We start from the raw sequence: 21152 nt of genomic DNA on the forward strand, positions 1-21152 counted from the left end.
AAAGAATGGCATCATTTGTCATAAAGCTTTGCTACAATCTGTTTTACATACAACTAAAAATGATTGCATGGTGGGTAGTATTTAACACATTAAAATATAAAAAAAACAAGAGTTACTGGCATTCTTCATCTGCACAATCAATCTTCTTAAATCAGAATAAGAGTGCAAGATACAGGAAAAAAATTGGGCTACGGGACTCAAAAGCTCCGCCATAATCTCTTCTGGGGCTTCAAACAGCTGCTTGGATCATGGTAACAATCACACACAACAGAGAAAGTACAAAAAAAAGATATTAGGCTCTGCACAAATCTCCTAGCAACAACATCTGGCACTTTCATCATACTCAAGCACTGGTTGTGCTCAAGTAATGGACAGAAGAAGGAAAAAAAAAAAAACAAAAAGTGAAAAATCAACCTGGACTTCACCTTAGGAAACTGCTGATTCTTAGAGATCGAATGCTGCACAATTGCTAAAAACAATTTAAGATTTTCAATTTTGATGGATAAAGGAAGAGTCTGACATTCTGGGAAATGCACTCTGCCACTCTAATCTGATGTGACAGATGGTTTCTTACACAGTGTGACACGTCCTTGGAAAGTGTTTGGAAAAGGCTGTAGACTTCCACAAATATACTTGTCAGTTGATTGGATGAACCATCTGTCTGTACAGGATAGCTCGTACCCAAAACACACCCAAAGCTGGCGTAGTGCCTCAGGATGCTGATTGGTCTGACTAACTGTGGATCTGACCCAAGCGCACAACCCTGAGAAGATATAGACGGTGATAGAATAGATAGATAGAATGGATCTCCATTCTCAGGTTTTTCACCATCAACACCTGGTGGTAGGAGGACGTATACTTCCATTACACTGACAACTGTCATCGCTAACACCTATACGATTAAAAAAAAAAAACAAGAAAAGCACTCAGAGAGCAGTACTCTGCCAAGGCTGCTCAGTCGTTGTATGATTTCTGTCGGAGGAAATCTGTAACAAATTCTTGGTCTGCAGCAGTGGATTTGTAGTAGGATTGCAGTCGTGATCGCCAGCAGGAAGCTGACGTAGTGTTCACTTGTAGTCATAGTGGCGCCGTGCTGCTATCTCACAATGATACAAAAATCTTTAACGAATCAGCCGCATCACTGCCAAAATCTAATCAATTGGTCCTTGTGTCATTTCTGACCTTCCCTGAAAATTTCATCCAAATCCGTCAGTACATTTTTGACTAATGTAGCTAACAGACAGACAGACAAATTAACGCCGATCATCACAGAACTCTGCCAAAGAACATGGTGGAGTTATGCAATGATAATAAATAATTCCATAATTACATTAATCCAATATCGAAAGGACTTTTAGACTAAGATTACTTAGCTTTACAGGCACTTTGCTTTGATATTCATGAACAGGATGTAAAGGACAAGGTACGGAGGTTGTCCAGTTTGGTTCCATGTGTGGTTCCATTGACCCTGAGTGCGCATTGGAGTGATTTACAGCCGAGTATGTAGTGGCCTGAATCAGACTCCTCACCTCTAAGTTTGAGGCAATCGTTCTCTGCTGGAAAAACCTCCCACTGGATCGGGGGTGAGGTACTGTCTCAGAATGTTTCTCATGAGTGATGGGAAAATGAAAAATGAGATGGACAAAAAGATTAGGAATGGGTCAGCAGTAATGTGGGCATTGTATTGGATCATAATGGTGAAGAAGGAGCTGAGCCGGAAGCTCTCGATTTACCAGTCGGTATACATTCCAGCCCTCTGCTCTGGTCATGAGCACTAAGTAGTGTCAGAATTAATGAGAACGCAGATGCAACAGCCAAAATATGTTCCTCCTTAATGGTGGCTGGGCTCAGCCTTAGAGATAGTGTGAAGAACACTGACATCAAGAGGGAACTCGAAGTAGAGTCCTTTCTCTTCCATCCTCAAGAAGAGCCATCCGAGGTGGTTCAGGCATCTGATTAGGATGCCTACTTGGTACTTTCCTTTGGAGGTTTTCTGGACATGTCGAACTGGGAGGAGACTACAGGGTAAATCCAGACCTTGCTGGATGGAATATATTTGCCCTGGTATCCCCAAGAAAACCTGGAAAATATTACTGGGGAGTGGGAAGCATTTACCCTGAAACAACCTGACTCTGGATAAGCACAACAAAATGGATGGATAGTTTGCTTTGGTATTCCACACAAGCTCGAAGCATAACCAAGAAAGAAGTGGCAACAGTAAGTCCAGTACTGATGTTGCCTTATGAAAGTCATAACAACTCTTAAATTAGGATTTATAGATATAATACGCGTGAAGATTCAGCAACTACAATGATTATTATAATGGCGGTGAAATAAATTAAAGTTTATGTAGCATAAAATACAATGGATGATTAGAATGATTAGCCATTCTGCTCAAACCTTAAAGGCTTTCAGAAATGGGGCTGTAGGAGAAAGATCTGCAACTAAACCAGTCACTGCAAGATAGATTATCTTGTGATCATGATCTTGCAAACCATCTTTCAATATCACTCTGGTATTGCTGGTTAGGTTAGCATAAACCACAATGTGTATTTTCAGTTTTTTTGACTGGATTAAACAAAAAAGATATAATGTTTATTAGACTGCTTAAGAGGTGGAGGTAGCTGGATGTTATAAACAATGAACAGGTAAATTTAGGTAAATATATGGTGTGTGTGTGTGTGCATGAATGGGGAACAGTGTAAAGTGCTTTGAATGCCACAAAGGTAAATAAACAGCAGGTCCATAAGGTAAAAATGCAAGTTTTATCTGTGGACATTTTTTTCTAAATGTAGTGAATATCTTTACTGGAAACTTTCACAATACTTTCGACTTCTTCTGCCACAAAATAAACGCTCTCTTCAGACAAAATACAATTTGATTGTTGGCACAAGTATAAAAGACGACTGGTAAAAATAACGTCGTTCTGGCAAATAAACCCGCAGAATAGGTCTTTGTACGTCGAACTAAACAGCAAAAACACTTAATCCCCAGAAGTCTCTCTTAACAAATAATTTCCTTTTTATTTTCTTTGGCAGATTTTCAAGGGCACAGTTTTTCATTTTGATCTAAACGACAAGAGAAGAAAGCAGAGAACTTCAGAGATTGATATTGACTTGAGAGAGGTTTATTAGCAGTGTTATCAGGTAAATGCAAAACACTTGTCATAGTCGTTTGAACAAACACACAGCAATCCTCTTTTATCCATCTTAACAACTCAGTGGGGAAAAAATGTATTTCTTAATATGTCTGTGTGATAAGGAACTAAGTCTTGTTCTCTCCATAATTTGTAGAAGAGGTTTTCATGATGTTTTTCTGAAAAAAGCAAGACTCACTTCCCGAATTATCAGATAACCTTCTAATACTATGGCCCACCTGTGTAGGCCTCTAGGTATGATTATTCACAGTGGAGAGAAAGCGAGTGGCAGATCATGTGTTTGCTTTTTTTTCCTTGCTCTAGCAGCAACCCCTACTAGTGGGAGAGGAGATGTGTAGATGGGAAACCAGTGGGCTACGGTCTAACAGATACTGTATTTTTGAGGCCAGTTTGGACTATGGTTGCATATGGTAAGAAAATCAAGAAAAACAGCCTGGTTTTGAGCTTTGTAAAGATACATTGTGCAGGTAATCCAAAGGGTTCTAATCTATTTTTAGCAGAGGAAAATATACGGGTAAGTGCACTGTGAAGGGCTCTTGTACCGTAAGCATGTGAACATGTCCATATGTTGTTGTTTTATATCCTAGAAGATGTATCATGAGAAAAATAGGCAGCCAGTCCCATCATCGAGCACTTCCACCTTGAAACTGCAGTGTACTGAAGACAATGTCACAAACACAGATTCAAATACACAGATCAAACACAGACGGAAGTTTCACACATAACAGGGTCATTCCATCTCAATTCACCAAATTCGTCAGATTGTGTTTCAATGTATATGTATGCGATGAAGGAAAACATGTAAAATCTGGGGCCATAAGTAACATTTGCTTTTGAGTTAAAAATTCAATGTTAATTTTTGCACTGTTTCTTTACACCAATCTATGGAGCAGTGTTTTTCACTCTAAGAGGCCTAATTATTTTCCTGGAACTTTAGAAATGTTGAGTATGGTGCCAGTCAGAGGGATACTTTCTAAGTTTGTTGCATTTATGCCCATATATTTGAACATGCATTGAGCAGGTATGATGGGTGAAACCATTCCGAAAGCAATCCCAACTGGAAGAGTTGTAAAATAGTGTTACTGGAAGAAAAAAAATCATGGTTTTACAACTCATAGTAATTCAAAAACTATATATTTAAAAAGTGGTCATGTGTGTATGTCAGACATATATTTTTCTCTATGTTTCCACTTTTTTTGGATTTCTTTATCAAGATCAGTTTTAATTATAACATTATTCGCAAACAGTTAAGTCACATTGAAGCATCGTGTTGGGAAAGTTGTAATAATAATGGAAAATGGACCTGATCCTGCCCTCGTTAAGAATCTTTAACTCAAAAACTAATGTTACACATGGCACCAGATTATCCACATGCTCAACTAAATCAATATTCAACACTTTTGGTGAACTGAGAGGGAATGAGCCAACAAACTAACAAAACTAACGAACCAATCCTGCCAACTTGCAGGGTGGGATTCCTTTAGAATCTGTTTTCTGTTGGAACACGCACTGATAAATTACTCTAATATTAAAACTTTCCATCGGGTAACATAAAGTGTTTGAGCAGGTGAGTTGGTCACTGACCAGAGAGGGATTTATTTATGATACTCACTAGAATGCAATGAATGCATAATCAGACATTCTTCACATCCATGCTGACCATTTATTACGCTGCCAAGGGGGCGGAGCCTTGGTTTGTTTGTCTGTTAGCAACATTACTCAAAAACGGACTAAGGGACCTGGATGAAATTTTCAGGGAAGATCAGAAATGACACAAGGACCAATTGATTAGATTTTGGCAGCGATGCGGCTGATAGTCTGGATCCATGGATTTGTTAAAGATTTCCATATCATTGCCACATAGCAGCACGGCGTCGCTGTAACTATGACTACAAGTGAACACTACATCAGCTGCCTGCTGACGATCACATGATTGCGATCCTGCTACAAATCAACCGCTGCGGACTTATTGGAATTTATCTGTTGGAAATCATACAAGGAACAATTTATTGAATTGTGGGGGTGTTTCCGAGTCCCATCAATTCCCACCGTCCACTACATATTTAGGCCAGACATCTTGTTTGTGGGTACATCTACATGAAATGGCCACATTCTATGTTGCTGTGATTTCTGCCACAGATTTTTTCAAGGTTTCAGCCGTCAGAAATGATACGACGACTGAGCAGCCTTGGCGGAGTACTGCGCTCTCTGAGTGCTTTTCTTGTTTATTCCTGTGTTTACTGGTGCATTGACACAAACCTTGGAATTTTACAACTACCTGTAAAGCTACAAGCGTTAATACAGGACTGTGTATCATGTCACCTGTGTGCACGCATTTGCATTCTGGTGTGCAAGATAAACAAAACACTCTTAGAAAAACAGGCCCATAGCACACCTGGAGGTCAAAAACTCCATAGGGGGCCTTTAATCTCTCAATTTATCTGAAATTCATTAAATAAAAAAACATGTTTTTTTTTTTTTTTTACATGGTTTTCACCATCTCCCAGAGTAATGGTGACACAACTCAGGCATGAAGGAACTGAAACAATAGACAGGATTATTGCTCAGAAAAATCACTGTGTAATGGTTGCATTAACATTACTGTGTGTATTGTGTAACTGTAGCCTGTCACAGTAAGTAGAAAAATATTCATCTGATCAGAATCGGTAATTACTAAAGTTAACTTCCAATTGAACATGAATTATCACTGACAGTTCTTGCTCCTTCTGAACATGGTAGCTGTGATTGCTATATATCTTAAAAGTGATTTAAAAAAATCTAATTTTGCGTTTAAATGAACCTCAGAGTGGACACACTAAAATTTGACTGCTAAATATGCTGGACTGCAGTCTTGTGCTGATGCCTATCTTAATTTTTAGATGATTGAGCAGAGCAATGGGATTAAGTTTTTTTTTTCTATTTAGCCTGCTGCCGTAAGAGAAATCCACTGAGAAAATTGCACTGAATGAGTTTAAGTTAATGTGCTTATCTTGTTTGAAAACCTTTCATTTCAGAAAGTTCTGAGTGGGAAGGCTGATTTGTGCACTGTGACAGGTTAATGATTATCCAGCTCTATCTGTCATTTCCCCCTGATTTTACTTTGGTTCTTGTTATTTGTGCAGCAGATATCTTGACACAAGACATCACAAAAAGATCAATCTCCTCTCAAGTACACAGCTGAGCCCCCGGGAAGCCATTTTAAGAGGTACTGCACTCACATTCTTTGGGGATAGGATTCATTTTTTGTGTTTTTTAACGTGAATTTATCTGGTTATACAACATTTTTCAAAAACAAAAGCTACAAATTGCTTCTTAGCCAAGAGAATTGAATACAGAATGACTGACAAAGATCAATAAATCATTTCTGAATGATAACTAAAAGAGCAAATATTCTCCTAGACACAGGAACGAAGCAAGTATAGAATAAATGATAGACAAGGCAATTAAGAACAGAACAAAAAAGTCAAAGATTAAAGCTTGTGCTTTACCTTGAAAAAGAAATCCATTAAATACATTTCAAAAGTGAGTGAAATGATGAGAACTCTGGCAGCATGGGGCCAAAAAACCAGGAACAGACGGCATCACACTTGCAATAAACTCCTGCCACAGTCTGATGTGAAGCATGTTGGAAACATGTAGTGATTTTAATTGAAAAGTGCATTTATTTAATCCCTCAGTGCTACACAGGGGCACCTTTCATGTAGTGGTGTCACTGTAGAGAAAATAACAGTTAATCCCATGTCACAGACTGTGAATCCTAAAGGGATCCTTTCAATGCTCCAGAACCTACCATCCCCTGACAAAACAGTCCCTTCTGGCGCTAACGGCTCCCCGGCTGTGACAAATATGGTTTGAGAAAGCTGGGAATAAAAATGAACACCGCTGCAGTTCTTTATCCCGCCCCAGGTGAGAAGATGGGGCGGCACTTTGCGCGATTTGATCCATGTCGAGCTGTAAGTGGATTAAAAAGATCCATTGATTCCCTCCTCCTTCTGTTCGCTCACCACACTGGCGCAATCAATTGAAATGTTCCAAAATCTTTATTATCTGCCAAAGTGCGCGTGAACTTCTGAGCTTTCCACCTCGACTGGCAGCTTCCCCTTCACTGACTGTCCTTTAAATAACTCTTGTTTGCCAGCAGCGTGGACATATCGGCAAATTTCATGTAAGTGGGCTGTGGGAACAGTACTGCCATGACTCCCTCACACTGTGAATATTATGCATTATGGAGAAGGCAATGAATGGCACGTTACTTCTAAAATCATGTTTTCGTAGCAGATTTTGTGAGCAGCTCAGGGAAAGCTGAATCCCATTTTGTCTAATGATCGCTTGTTAATGCATTATGTAATACTGACCTTCACTGACCTCATTTTAACAGAGCATCTTCTCATATACAGGCCTGTGGCACTTTCTCACTCTCCCCTAGTCTTCTCCAAGCATGTTTTTTCATAACGGAAGACTGAACCAGCCAGTTAAAGCAGAGATTCGACTGAAATGTGTAATGGTGTGAGAAGCTGAAATGTCTTCTGACACTGGTCGCTTTGCACGCACCCTGAGACATCATTAAGTAGTTATAAATGCAGGCAATAAGAGGGTGTTAAGGACTGGTAGTTTTTGGAAATTACAGAGAGTATATGAAAACAGAGTGAATGTTAAAAAGCCACGAGTCTCAGCACATTCATCATGAAGTTACTGCAATTGACCATTTACACTTTCAAGCATAAACATACGGTTGTTTTGGGCTCTGAGGTTGAAAAACAATCTGATTTATTGCCTATTACAAGCTCAACAGAAGCTACTGAACGGACTGCCTGCTTGTGTAAAGTGTGGCAAATTAGGGTGAGCTGAGGTATATATATTAACTGAAACACCTTTCATGTTTGTTTTATTAAAAGCGGTCAACCAAGCCCAGCTCGGTTCGGCCTCAGGAACAGTCAAATATCTCAGCAAAATCTCCCATGAATTTATTAAAAAGTCTTGTTCCATCACTCCGACGTACAGCGATTGCGACATTAAGACAAATTTCACACGGGAACTAGTTGGTGAGTGGAGCAGACGAACACACCGTCACGCGGTTCTATACGAGAAAAAACTGCGTGATTGCTGCGTGATTGCTGCCATGCAATGGCAGCAATCACGCTGTTTTTTTTTACAACAAATAGCTTTTCAGTTGTGGAATTCTTTTATTAATCAAATAGTGCGTGAGTGTCTGCACAAGCTACCCGAGCATTTCTGAATGGCAATGGAGCTTTCATTGCAGTCTGAAGCAAAACAAAGGCTCAGGATATACGGATATATAGGTGTACTATTACTATTGTATGACAGTGACTTCACACACCAATTATTAGCGCAAACACCAGCTAGCACTTGTTGACTGCTAATTACGAGCTAGCTATGTGATTTTTTTTTTACTATCTATAGGAAGCAAATGAATATAAATAAATGCAATAAAAGGGAAAAATTGAAAAAAGTGGCTTCCTGTGTAGTAAAGTAATTTTGCTGTGTATGTGTAACTTAGCTTTCTACACGTTTAGCTAGCCTCATTTTAAGTCGAGCAGCGGTTATCTCAGCTCATTAAACACTCCGAGTAGCTTGCCTAGTACTTAAAATAATGGTGCACATTTTCCCAGTCAACATTTATACCGTTGTACACTGTTGTAAACATGAAATATTGTAGCAACAGTTGACTCAAGAATGAATAATGTCCACATAAGCGGCCCCATACAATGTGATATGGGTTTCAGAATTTCCCCTCATTGACTGTCAGTGTAAACTAAGCTAAGTTTAGCTTCTGATATCACTGCCAGGTAGTTTAATCTGTACATACGAATTCATTATTTGCTTGAGGTAGAAGATTAAAGTGATATTAACTGAACATAAGTACAGTATTACAGTAACTGTACATTGTTATGATCCACCACTGAAGAAGCCATGGAGAGGCACCATATGACTGAAGCATACTTGCTTTCCCCAAAGACAGGCATTTCTTTTTGTCTTATATCTAGGACAATACAGTATATTTAACTTTATTCAACTTTAACACCTCAATATGCAGCCCTGACCCTGCATTGCACCACGTCTAATATAATTGCCTTGTCTTATTTTCTAATTAACGACCAAGACTGCATGTAGTCGCGACGTCGCAGAGCTCCCAGCACGACGAGACGCAGTGTGAAGCAGAGAAATAAAAATGCAAATATGTGGCATGCTTACTGAGCTCCTGCAGTTGTTTGAGTTGAAGCACTTCCTCTTCTCCCTCCTCGTCTCCCGAGCTGAAGAACAGGGCCGAGCCTTCCAGCATAAACCAGCCCACCCTCCAGTGGTACAGGTCATGGCCTTCTTTGTAGTGAAGTCTGCCAATCAGTTCGCTGTCTTTACGCACCAAACCCTCCACTTTAGACGGGACGAAGCACTGCAAGGAAACCGAAAGAGCACAGAGTGGGGAATTTACAGCTTTTGCAATTAATGTGTAACTTTTTCCGCGCAGCGTGTCATCACAAAACAAGCAGAAAAACACAACAGGTGCAGCCTTCTTCCTGAACGGACACATTTTTGCTCGGTCCCTCGCTTAAGTGTTTTCCCTCCCTGCTGCTGTGCTGTGCCTGGCCGTTGTTCTGTGATTCAAATTGAATTACGCAGGTCTATGGGGCCTATAGTACAGATGGAGAGACATATGGACTAATGCAGCTTTACCTCCCACTATCTATGACTGGGTTGCCTGGGACTAAAAAGATAAAAGAGGGAACAGGGGACATATTTATGTAGGGTGTTATTACAAGATCCCGTCAGCATGTGGGGGAAGACATAGCAAGACCGCTTGTCTTACTGAAATAAGCACAGGCAGCACGGTGCTCGCCGAGGACAATGTGCGAGAGCGAATGCCGCACAGCGAGTGAAAAAGTGTGAGATGGATGCGCTGTGGCTTTGCAGCAAAGTCACACAGTTTCTTCTTTGTAACTTTAAGTGGAATAGAAAAAAACCCCAACAAACTTATAAAAGAAGCAAGGAAAAATGAAGTGTGCTTTTGTGGGCGAGTGCGCTTTGTGCAAAGTGTGTCACCTTTGTTAGCGCCTGGATCCAGTCGTGCTGCGTTTCTTGTGTTTCAGCGCCGACAATCAGTACTCGCTCCGTCTGCAGGTACAGCTCCACGGTAAACACAGCCCTGCCAGAGACGCACAGCTCACTATTAGATATCTGGAATGGAAAAAGTCCTCACCGGAGCATTGAAGGAACACGCAAAGAAGTGCACATTGAGGAAAAAAAAAAAGATGTGGAACACAGAACAAGTTTTCTTTATTACTTTCACTAGGATCGATGCTCTCTGCAAACATTCACACCTGGAATGCCCATAACAACCACAGATCTGTAGATCCACAGACTCACTGGAGCAACTGGGAGTTAAAGTTCTTGCTCAAGGCTGAGATGGTGATGAGTAGGGCTGAAACGATTCCTCAAGTAATTTGATTACTGAAATCAAAATTCTCTGGATCGAGGCTTCGTTTATTCCACTGCATACTAGACCCTAGGTCACTAACTGGTGGACCTATATGAACCAGGACCTATAATTAATAAACTACAAGGGGATTTTCAATTTGACGGAACGTTTCTATTCTAACCGGCGCAGCTTTTCTAGTGTTTACAGCATTTAACAGATCAGGGGACTGAACTCTGAAGGCAGTTTGACATCGTCAGACTTTCTTTGTGTGAGTCGGCTTGACAAAAACTAAAACTTCAGTCAGAGCTAACAGGTATAAAGGTGGTTTTCAACTTTCTTTGTGAACTCAGACTTTCTGTTTCAAACTCATCCACACAAACACGAGCGTTTTACGCACCATGTGACTCATTTTCCGCAAAAACTGAACCGATCACATGCAGCTGCTTCAGTCAACAGGTTGTTTTAATGAAGAACAAAGAGGAACATAAAAATCCATGACGGTAAAAAGCACTGCGACTAGAAATTATACAAGACAGGAATGCTGGTAGAAAACTGTTCGATGCGCGTAATGTATTTATTTTACTGATCAATGATTATTTTTAACAGACAATAAAACTATCAGACTTCATATATTCAAACATGATATTGTATTGAAGTGCATGTAGGTCTGACACTGTCTCATAATGAAGGAAATCACATTAATTTGTGGCCAAATCAAAGTGAAACTTATGTTACTATAATATAGATTTTTCTTATTTATGTTCTATCAGCTGCAGTACCAGCAATTTATACAGAACAAGCATAAAAAAATATCTGTACGGTAGGTTTCTGCATCACCAACTAAATACATATGGGGTTCCCATGGCTTTGACTTTTAGTTGAATATCCCTGTGCTATACTATATATGTACAATACACCGCCTGTGTTCCACCAGGACGGTTATTTCTGTTTCACAGTGTGCTCACTTCCACTTTTGATGCTGTAATTTGCATGCCAAGTGCGGAATCCAAATACTCGATTAACCGCCAGAATAATCAATAGAACACTCGGTTAATAAAAATAATCGATCGCTGTTGCCCTATGAGAGAGAGCTGAAGAGGTGCTGTTTTACTTTCCACATCTGGATTTATTCTGTTCTATTCTCACGCACCACTGTCACCTTAGTTACATTAGTTAGTAAAGTATTCACACTTTTAAATAGGGCACTCCCACATCTCTACTGGATTTCGCAGTAGGAAAAGCACAAGTGTCAGAAAGAGTTTGCTTTTTTCCATCAAGTGTCTAGTAAATCATGTCAGCGAGCGAGCATGCACGACCCCAAAGCACTGAAAATAGATCCTCGAATGCAGACACCATTAAAGTTAGGTGTCATTAGAAATCAGGTAATTAGTGAAACGTATGTAGTGAGGGGGTTTCACTCCACTGATTCTGTGTGAAACAGATTAAGCATCCATTTTTACACATTAATTACTAAAAGGTACAAAATGCTGTTTTGAACAAGTTGTAGATAAAAGCCTATTAAATGGGGAAAGTAAATGATTCTTATTAGTTTTTCTTTTCACTCAGAAATTAATTTGACTGTATCCGAGAGTTCCGAGGTGGCTATTAGCTGTTGCCTGTAGTGCCAAATTTTGGACAAGCTGTGGATCTGTAATTGCCTTTGTTGAATTTCAAATGTGAACACCTATTTTTCTTGTGTCATTACTGGAGATTCCAACTGTCTCAATTAGATACGAGCCACACTGTTTACTAAACACTCTGTTCATGACTAATATAGAGGTTTTCAGAGTGGGACGCAGGCCTCCTCAGCAGGGTCAGTGAACGGAAGCAAAAAAAAGATGCTAGTTATCACATTAGTTATCAAAAGGAGACCACATGGAATAGCCTAAATATGTTACTTGGTTGAGGAATTTGATGTTTTTTATTCCTTTTTCCGAAACTTTGTCTGAAGAGAAGCCCGCAGCCTCAGGCTTGGAGAGCCCCTGGGCTAATATATAGGAGTGCAGCAGGAGTGAAGTTGAGAGACGGCTGCTTCACAGGAAAGTTCAAATTATTGTGCGTGTTCAACACAAAATGACAAATTTTCTGAATATTCTACTACCGACTACTTTGGTTAGGGTGAGACATCCATGTTTGCTTCCCACACTTCAATAATTCCACATCAGCGCTTTCCAAATTAAAAAAAAAAAGACATTCCAAGTTGTAATGACAACTTGCATGTTGACAAAAATACAGTTGTAAATCTAGCAAATCCATGAAAGTGTTGCGTTTTTCACTAGAAGTAGATAAGATCTGCACCTTTGCATCAGTATCTACTTTAAAACTACAGATTTAATAAGATTTAAAATGGCGTTTGAATGAAGCTGTCTTCTTGTCTTTCTGTATATGAGAAAAAATACACTACTGTTCAAAAGTTTGGGGTCACCCAGACAATTTCATGCTTTCCATGAAAACTCGCACTTTTATTCATGTGTCAACATAACTGCACAAAGGTTTTCTAATCATCAATTAGCCTTTCTACGCGATTAACTAACACAATGTAGCATTAGAACACAGGAGTGATGGTTGCTGGAAATGTTCCTCTGTACCCCTATGGAGATATTCCATTAAAAATCATCTGTTTTCAGCTAGAATAGTCATTTACCACATTAACAATGTCTACACTGTTTTTCTGATTAATTTGATATACTCTTCATTGAAAAAAATGCGTTTCTTTCAAAAATAAGGACATTTGTAAATGACCACAAACTTTTGAACGGTCGTGTATATCTTTAATATAATGGAATATCTCCATATTCCATTAGAAATGAGCCGTTTCCAGCTAGAATAGTCGTTTACCATATTAACAATGTCTAAACTGGATTTATGATTCATTTAATGTTATCTTCATTGAAAAAAATGCTTTTCTGTCAAAAATAAGGACATTTCTAAGTGACCCCAAACTTTTGAATGGTGGTGTACGTCCGTAAGATCTGCATCTTGGCATTAAGATTCAGTATCTACTTCAAAAGGACAGATTTAATAACATTGAAAATGGTGTGTGAGCGAAGGTTTCTTTTTTTCTCTGTGCATATGACAAAAAATATATTTGACAAATTAACGACATTCACTTTAGCAGAATACAGCAGCTCCGCTTGCAGCACACTTTCCATGTAATATACTTCAGATATTTAAATGACGACTGTGTGTATCTGTCAGTCATTAAGGTACATTCACCCATCGGGACATGTAGATAAAAGTGTATGTGCACGAGAAGTTGCATACACGCCGAACATTTGATGCTTCAAAAGAAAGCAAGAAAGAAAGAAACGGAGCATGCATGCACTTCCACACTCATTCATCCCCGCACAGACGCGGACTCGCAGGCAAAAAAAAAAAACCTTACTGTCGGAAGCAAAAAGACAGCTATTAATCTTTGTTGGTCTTTTCTCGTCCTGTTGTTTCTGCCTCAGCCCCCCCACACCTCTCCCTCAGTGGAGGTACGCAGGTCAGAGGATCACTGCCTTAATGGTCTGCACACACTGCTGAGCGGTAGCTGTTGGTGCGCTACAGCGAGGGCGGCTCTAAATGCTACAGCGATGGGTGTTTAAGGTGGCGTGTCACGGGGGTCACGGCAGCGCTGAGTCGCTCTCCTGTGTCAGGGGAACAGGCGAGACACGGGTGTTTGTGTGCCCTCGCGTGACCCCGTCCTCGCCTTTCTCCACGCCGGCAGGTGTGCTTGTTAGGGTGGGGGGGGGTGTCCCAGAGGGAGAGCGAGGGAGAGAGCGGCAGAGGGGTGCATTGATGTGCTGGGCAAATGCTATCGTAAAGAAAAGGACAGGAGGGATGAAAGATGCGTTACGCGAGTCCCAGAGGGAGGGAGTGGAGGCTGGAAGAGTGAAAGAGGTGTTGAAATAATGACGTGAGATAAGAGACACAACATGCGGCCAGGATGACAAAGGTTCTAGTACTGCATATGTCTTCTGTTTGAAATGGGTTGTCTCCTGTATGCAACCCAGGATGAGATGCTGAACAGTATTTAGAGTCTTTCTCTCTTGCTTTTATTTTTTGTTATGTGCTTTTGTTGTACACAAACCAGTGCAGGCCTTGCAGCTAGATGATTCCCAGTTCGCGTCCCGGCCTGGGATCTTTCTGGATGTTCTCCCTGTGCATGTGTGGGTTTTCTCCAGCTACTCCAGTGTTGTGGCATTTTAAGATTGAACAAATGACAAAACGAGACGAATAGGAAGTGTAAATCAAATTTAAGAGTTAACAATGATAAGGCTGAAAGACCTGACGTGTCACCTGAAGTTATGAGTACACTAAATAATCCTGGGGAAAGCGACAACCCAACGGAAGCCCATGGAGCCCATACAAGGCATAAGACCGGAAGTGCATGCCCTCTCTTCGTCTGCACTCGTGAGTCGAAACCTAGGTCATGCTGAGCTAAGCAGAAATAATGCCAACCTAGCAGAAATAAAAAAGAGGAAGTGGTCTAACTTTTAATAAGAAAACATCATATACATCCTGATTGGGTCTGAAGACAATGGGTCGTGGCTTTCCAGAATGGAAAAGGAGTGTTTAGAAGAAGTTTGTGCGAGTATAAAAGACGATGTAATGCTTTGTGTAGTCAGTTAAAATCTCAAGATTTTGCTCGTTTTTTTTTACAGCCTCTGTACTGAATAAACATTATTTGCATCACACTCTGAAGACTGCTTGAAGACTTTTCTTTGAGAACTCCAACTTTTGATCCAGAATTGATTATTGACTACGTGTTTGACAAAGCTGGTTGATCATCACTGGCCCTTTAGCAGGCAGACTGATTCACAACACCGCCCTCTTCCCACAGTCCACAAAGATGCTGAGGTTAATTAGCGATTCTAAATTGTCCGTAGGTGTGAATGTGAGTGTGACTGTTTGTTTCTAAGTGTAGCCCTGCGATAGACTGGTGACCTGTCCAGGGTGTCCCCGGCCTTCACCCTAATGCTACATTTCCACAGGATCTGTCAATTTCTCGCATCCCGTTCACTGAAGTATATGAAACGCACCGCATTGCATGCTGGTTCCGTTGCGGTGCATTTCGAGCTGCATCTCCTCGGAGCTAATTTGCATAAAGTAGATTTGACTTATACTTTATGCAGCAGTTCATTTTTCGCCTCAAATGCTTTCAGAAATATTTTTCGCTGAACTGTTTTCGTAATAAAAGAGAAAGTTTGCGACCGAGCCGCCATGTTGGTCCGGCTAATCTACTGGACTGAAGCTAAAGCGCTGTCATGTGACCACCTATTGGCCTGCAAGTGACCCGCCCACCAAGCAGGCAATATTCGGATGTGGCGCTTTTCCAAGCAAGAAAAACGAATCCTGTGGACAATTACCTTAAGTCAACTGGGATAGACCCGAGCCCCCCATGACTCTAATAAAGATTAAGCCGTGTATCGATAATAGATAGATGGATGTACAAAACTATGCATATAGTTAAATTTTCTGTTCTTCCTGTTAAAGGTGAGGTTTTCTGGTTTCTTCCCACTATCACTTGTGCGATTTATTGGGTTCTCTGAAGAACAATAACAATAAATAATCAATCAATGTAAGTACTATTCCTCAATTAATAAATAAATCATACATAATGCACTTAAAAACACGACAGCATATAACATTTTGTAATGATACTGGTAAAATCATTTTTCAAACATATTGTACTTTCACGTTAAGTTTCAGTTTGATCTCAGAGGGGAAAAAGAGAAAAGAAAGGAAAGTTTTACTTCATTTTCCCGCGCTGCCAATGCAGGAATCTGAAGCTTTCAGGAAACTGGTCAAAAACCAAAACCTCAGAAACATCGAAAACAATATTAAGCACTTTAGACCCTTAGAGAGAACAGTTTGTTTGAACATCCTATGGCCACCTGTCGTGGTATCACTGGGGTATGAATAATTGTGGACATGGTGACTTCCTGTCAAAGTTCAATTTAACACCTTTATTAACAGTGCTACTAACATAATTGGTCTTGGTTCCAGACTTGCTGCATGTCTTATTTAGGTCAAATCTGAGCTGAAATACTGATGTGTAACTGAAAAAATTAAGAAATTCCTTCCATCTGACAGACATATGAATAATTTTGGGCGTAAATGTATGTGCACATGGAAAAACCCCTTCAGAGGTCTAACATTGCCGGGGCAGCCCGATAGCTCGCCTGATTGAGAGCAAGCACCATTTACCGAGGCGTCCTGAGTTTTCTACTTTCCTGTTTCTCTCCAGTTGTCCCTACGGAATAATAAAGGCAAAAAAAAAAATTAAAAAAAACAACATCAAAAAGACCACAGTTGATTTACACTGTCTGTAACAAAGGCGGATCTCTCGGCTGATTACTGTAGACCAGATTTTAAAAAGTCTGAATTCAATTTCATTTAATTACAGTCCACAAGCTCATGTGGTTATTTGAGAGAGCTGGAAAAAGTAGATTTTTATTCGTTACTGAACCAATTTTGACAGAGTTTACAGACACATTTCCTTGCGAAGGAGCCTGCTGCACAAGCTTCACCTGAAACAAGCACAAAGTTATCTATATGAATTTCTGTAGCGTTTTATTGCCTCCTTAAGGCTTTTGTGCGCTCTGAACAAGTCTTAATTCCCCCCAGCCCTCAAATATATATATATATAAACCATCTCACTGACAAAGTTATTGCCTAAGCTGTTCTAAAAAGTCTTGTGTGCGAGTGTGAGGGGAGAGGATGGCGAAAAAAGAGAGCGACAGAAAATGAAAGGAAGCGGCTAAAAGTGACAAAAAAGAAAAAGAGGCAAAGAAGTGGTTTGTTTCCAAGGTTGTTAGTTGATTTTGAAGGTCAGAACTGACTTGGAAATATTCTTGTCGAAACAGGCGAATGAGTCAAAAAAAACTCAACTTATCAGCAGCCAACATACTCCCTTTGCATTAATTCCTTAGGAGTGGGTTTGTAATATTCATACGACTCTAGCAAACGTATGTTTCGGGGCCGCGCTATAATTCACGGTGTCCTCTGCCACGCTGAAATTACCCAAATGCCGTGTTTAATGGAACGACACCTACAGCCTCCTGTAGCGTGGTGATAGGCTGCTGGTGGGAGTGTGTCATCTGCATACATTAATATTCATGAGCGACAGACAGTCAAGAGGTGAGACGTCCCTGCTCTCTCCGTGCACAGGCATGCTGGGAACGCTGGAAGTTGCAGAAGTGAGAGGGAGGGGAGGCAAGAGTTTAATCTAGTGAAACGCACGGCCATTATGAGCGTTAGCGACGGAGAAATAATAGCCTTTCTAGGGGTGACGCCGTGACCTATAAATGGGATGTACGCGGCGGGCTAAAAATGGTGCAAGTCACTGTTGCTTTGTAGCAACTGTGCACACTCAATATTATCGCCATAACCCTGCCATGGCTGTGTGTACGCGTCCAACTCCTTCCAAAGGTTACAGTTTTAGCTAGCCAGATGTGTTTCTAATGGCTGTATAAATAACATTTACAAATAAAAGCATTGTTCCCTCTCCGTAACATCTGCTACTATCATTAAGGACTTGGCTTGTGCTTTAATCATAAGCCATTATCAGACTCCTTGCTCTGGAACTGAAGCACACAAACACACATGCGGCACGATCCAGTGGGAGTGCGAAGAGCGTGAGCAGAAAAGGATCGAGACATCTGCTGCTTCTTTGCGCGTTTGTATCACTTTCCAGAGGAAATAAAGAAAAAAAGTTTGCAGTCAAAGCAACTTTTTAACAGAATCACAGTCAGGCGGAGAAATGAGGAAAGTGATCGGGGAGGTAAAGCAGACACAGGAAGTGGCAGTTAAAGACGCGTCGTTCCGCCTGCATCCGCGCCAAAGTAAACAGGAAATATAGCACTCATAAAATCCTGATGGTTCTGTTAAACTGAATAATGCTCAATCTAAGATTATGCTAATGAGATATATGACAAGGGAGAGAAACAACACAGAAGCCCGTGTTTACATGCAAACGTTTGGGTGTTTATGTCAAACCAGCCTGAAACTCTGTAATACATGAATCACATGTGCAGTAAATTGTAATTTAGCCAATAGAAGAAAATAAATCACTTGAAGGGTCTTTGTGTCTGTATGTCATGTGTGTCCTCTGAGTCGGTTCAACAATCACATAAATTATGATTTAGTGTAGGGGATGCAAATGAAGCCCTTGAAATGGGCTTGACTGTATATCTGCACTGTGAGTATATGTGGGCTGTGTGTAAATGAGACAAAAGTTTAGTGTTGGATGCCTCTAACATGGCTGATTTCATATAAAGTGTAAATTTATGTAAAAAAGAAGACAAAGAGTATATTTACAGACATAATTATTAATGCTATATGAAACTCTATTAATCACAGTAAATCCAGTTCATAGGTTTGAAAGCTTTTCTGATCTTTAACAGTTTAGATTTCTGACATGCTAGTATCATACATTTAGTGTGTGTGTTCATACCCTGCTCCAGTCATCGTCTCTGTGTTACTGACGGCCAGGCTAACCACTTCGGTGACGTCCATCCTGCCGATGGCGGAAGGGCTTCGCTCGCTCTCATAGTAACTAAGGAAGCCACCCTCCAAGGTACACCAACGGCGTGCCATGTCTGAAATACACAAATACACAGAATAATCCATGCATTCGAAGACTGTGTGCAAAAACAAGTGAAACAGAACAAAAATTCATATTTACAGCATTATGAACAACATTTGTTATTTATTAGTGCATTACAAAATGATCACACAACTCTTTAGGTGATCTGACATTCTAATTTGCAGATGACCAAAGGTCAAAGAGATTCTACTGCTTAGAATGATTCCTAAATGAATGAAATGACATACACTGATCAGTCACAACATGTGATGACCACTGACAGGTGAAGTGAATAACATCACTCCTCTCGTTACAATACAATGTTCTGCTGGGAAACCTTGAGTCCTGACATTCATGTGGATGTTTGACATGTACCACCCACCTAAACATTGCAGGTCAAGCAACCCCTTAACACCCATGTCAACAGCAGTCCTTGATACCAGTTGCCACTCTCAGCAGGACAATCCACCCTGACGCACCGCAAAAACTGCTCTGGAGTGGCCTGGGGAACACGACAGAGCTAAGGTGGTCACCCGGGTTCCACACTCCCCAGATCCTAATCTTACTGAGCATCTGCAGGATGTGCCAGGATAGCCTGATCTAGGTAGGTCCCACCCTGCAACCCACAGGACCCTCAGAATTCACTGCCACCATCCCTATGCCACAGGACATCCCCAGAGCTCCTGTGTCCATGCCCCACTGAGTCAGAGGAGTTCTAGCATCATAAAGAAGACCAACACAATATTAGGAAGGTGGTCTTAATGTTGTGCCTCGACTGAGAGCTGGTCAGGTCCTCTAAATGCTAAGGAGAAGCAGAGGAATACATGTTTTCCCTAACATTCATGTGGTTATGTGCAGGAAATTAATCCTCCAAGGTTGCACTGTAACATCCTACAGTGTTTGATGGAAAACATTTAACACAAAATGAGCTGAACTGTGACGTGATGGCATGTGGGTGCTCCAGTGTACTGTCACAGCGTGTTGAAGGGTCACCACTTTAACACAGTTAAAGATATTTCACAGCCATCGCAAGCAGTGCTTCCGACAAGTCCCTGCTGCTGTTAATAACGGGGTGTCATGTGACATCCTAATTCACGGCAATTGCTACTTGAACACTGTACAGTCTTGAAACCTTTTGATCAACGCTTGTGTTTAATTGTTTTAAGTGGTAGAAAGACAACAATATTTCAATATTCCACTGAGTTACACTCATCTCTTCCTACCGTAGGGGTTTTATTTGTTTGAACAAAGCCATGGGTGAGCTGGTGTGCTCAACCTGCACAAAGTGGGGAGAGGTGGATAAAGAAAGAGGTGAGAATTCATAGATTAGCACATTCTAAGCAATTTAAGCTGTGACTGGAGAAACTTTAAATGTTCTAACTAGGGATGTCCAAAGCCGACGTCACAGATTGGGATCAGGGTCAATCATAGCGCGTCCACCACCAATCTAAGACCAATCCTTCATTTGCATCTTATACCAAACAGGTGGCAGAAAGGGAGAGTGCAAGTTGTGGCAGAATGTTTTACATAAAATCAGGCCAGCATCATAGAAATCTCTGTCATGGTGCCCCTTGCTATCTAAATCCCCACAATGTTCTCTGCTTGCTAACACAACAGCCTGTAGTCCAATGGATTGCTTCTCTGGGTTGCTACATCGTTAAAGAACTTAGGGATCCATCTGGTGGCTTAGCCAGATATTACCGCTACTGTACAATACACATTCTGACATTCATGTTGAGAGTAATGATAGTTGTTTCCATCTTTTGGAGCTCTTTGGGTCACGGTACACCTCACCCTCTCAACTCTCCTTTTTAAGATATTGCCCTTCCAGAGCTTTATAACAAGGTTTGTGACCACCTACATAACATTTAAAAAAGAGCTCGGCTGCAGAAAAGCATATTTTCACAGAGCTGGTTAGTTGTCAAGTATATATATTGGGTGGTTTAAAAGACTTCAATGCCCTTGAAGTGCGTATTATCTAGGAA

General features: G+C 40.7%; 1 protein-coding gene across 1 annotated transcript in view; it reads right to left on the bottom strand.

The window, feature by feature from the left end:
- arap2 (ArfGAP with RhoGAP domain, ankyrin repeat and PH domain 2) overlaps positions 1 to 21152 on the bottom strand; it is a 181391-nt gene that overhangs the window by 32775 nt on the left and 127464 nt on the right. Inside the window, exons 16-18 of the mRNA XM_023273857.3 lie at positions 19036 to 19180; positions 10217 to 10319; positions 9371 to 9569 (exon numbers count right to left, since the gene is read on the bottom strand). Coding sequence (XP_023129625.2) covers positions 9371 to 9569; positions 10217 to 10319; positions 19036 to 19180 — 447 coding nt within the window. The remainder of the gene's footprint in view (positions 1 to 9370; positions 9570 to 10216; positions 10320 to 19035; positions 19181 to 21152) is intronic.

The sequence above is a fragment of the Amphiprion ocellaris genome, chromosome 23 (genome assembly GCF_022539595.1).
Source record: "Amphiprion ocellaris isolate individual 3 ecotype Okinawa chromosome 23, ASM2253959v1, whole genome shotgun sequence".
Lineage (NCBI taxonomy): Eukaryota > Metazoa > Chordata > Actinopteri > Pomacentridae > Amphiprion > Amphiprion ocellaris.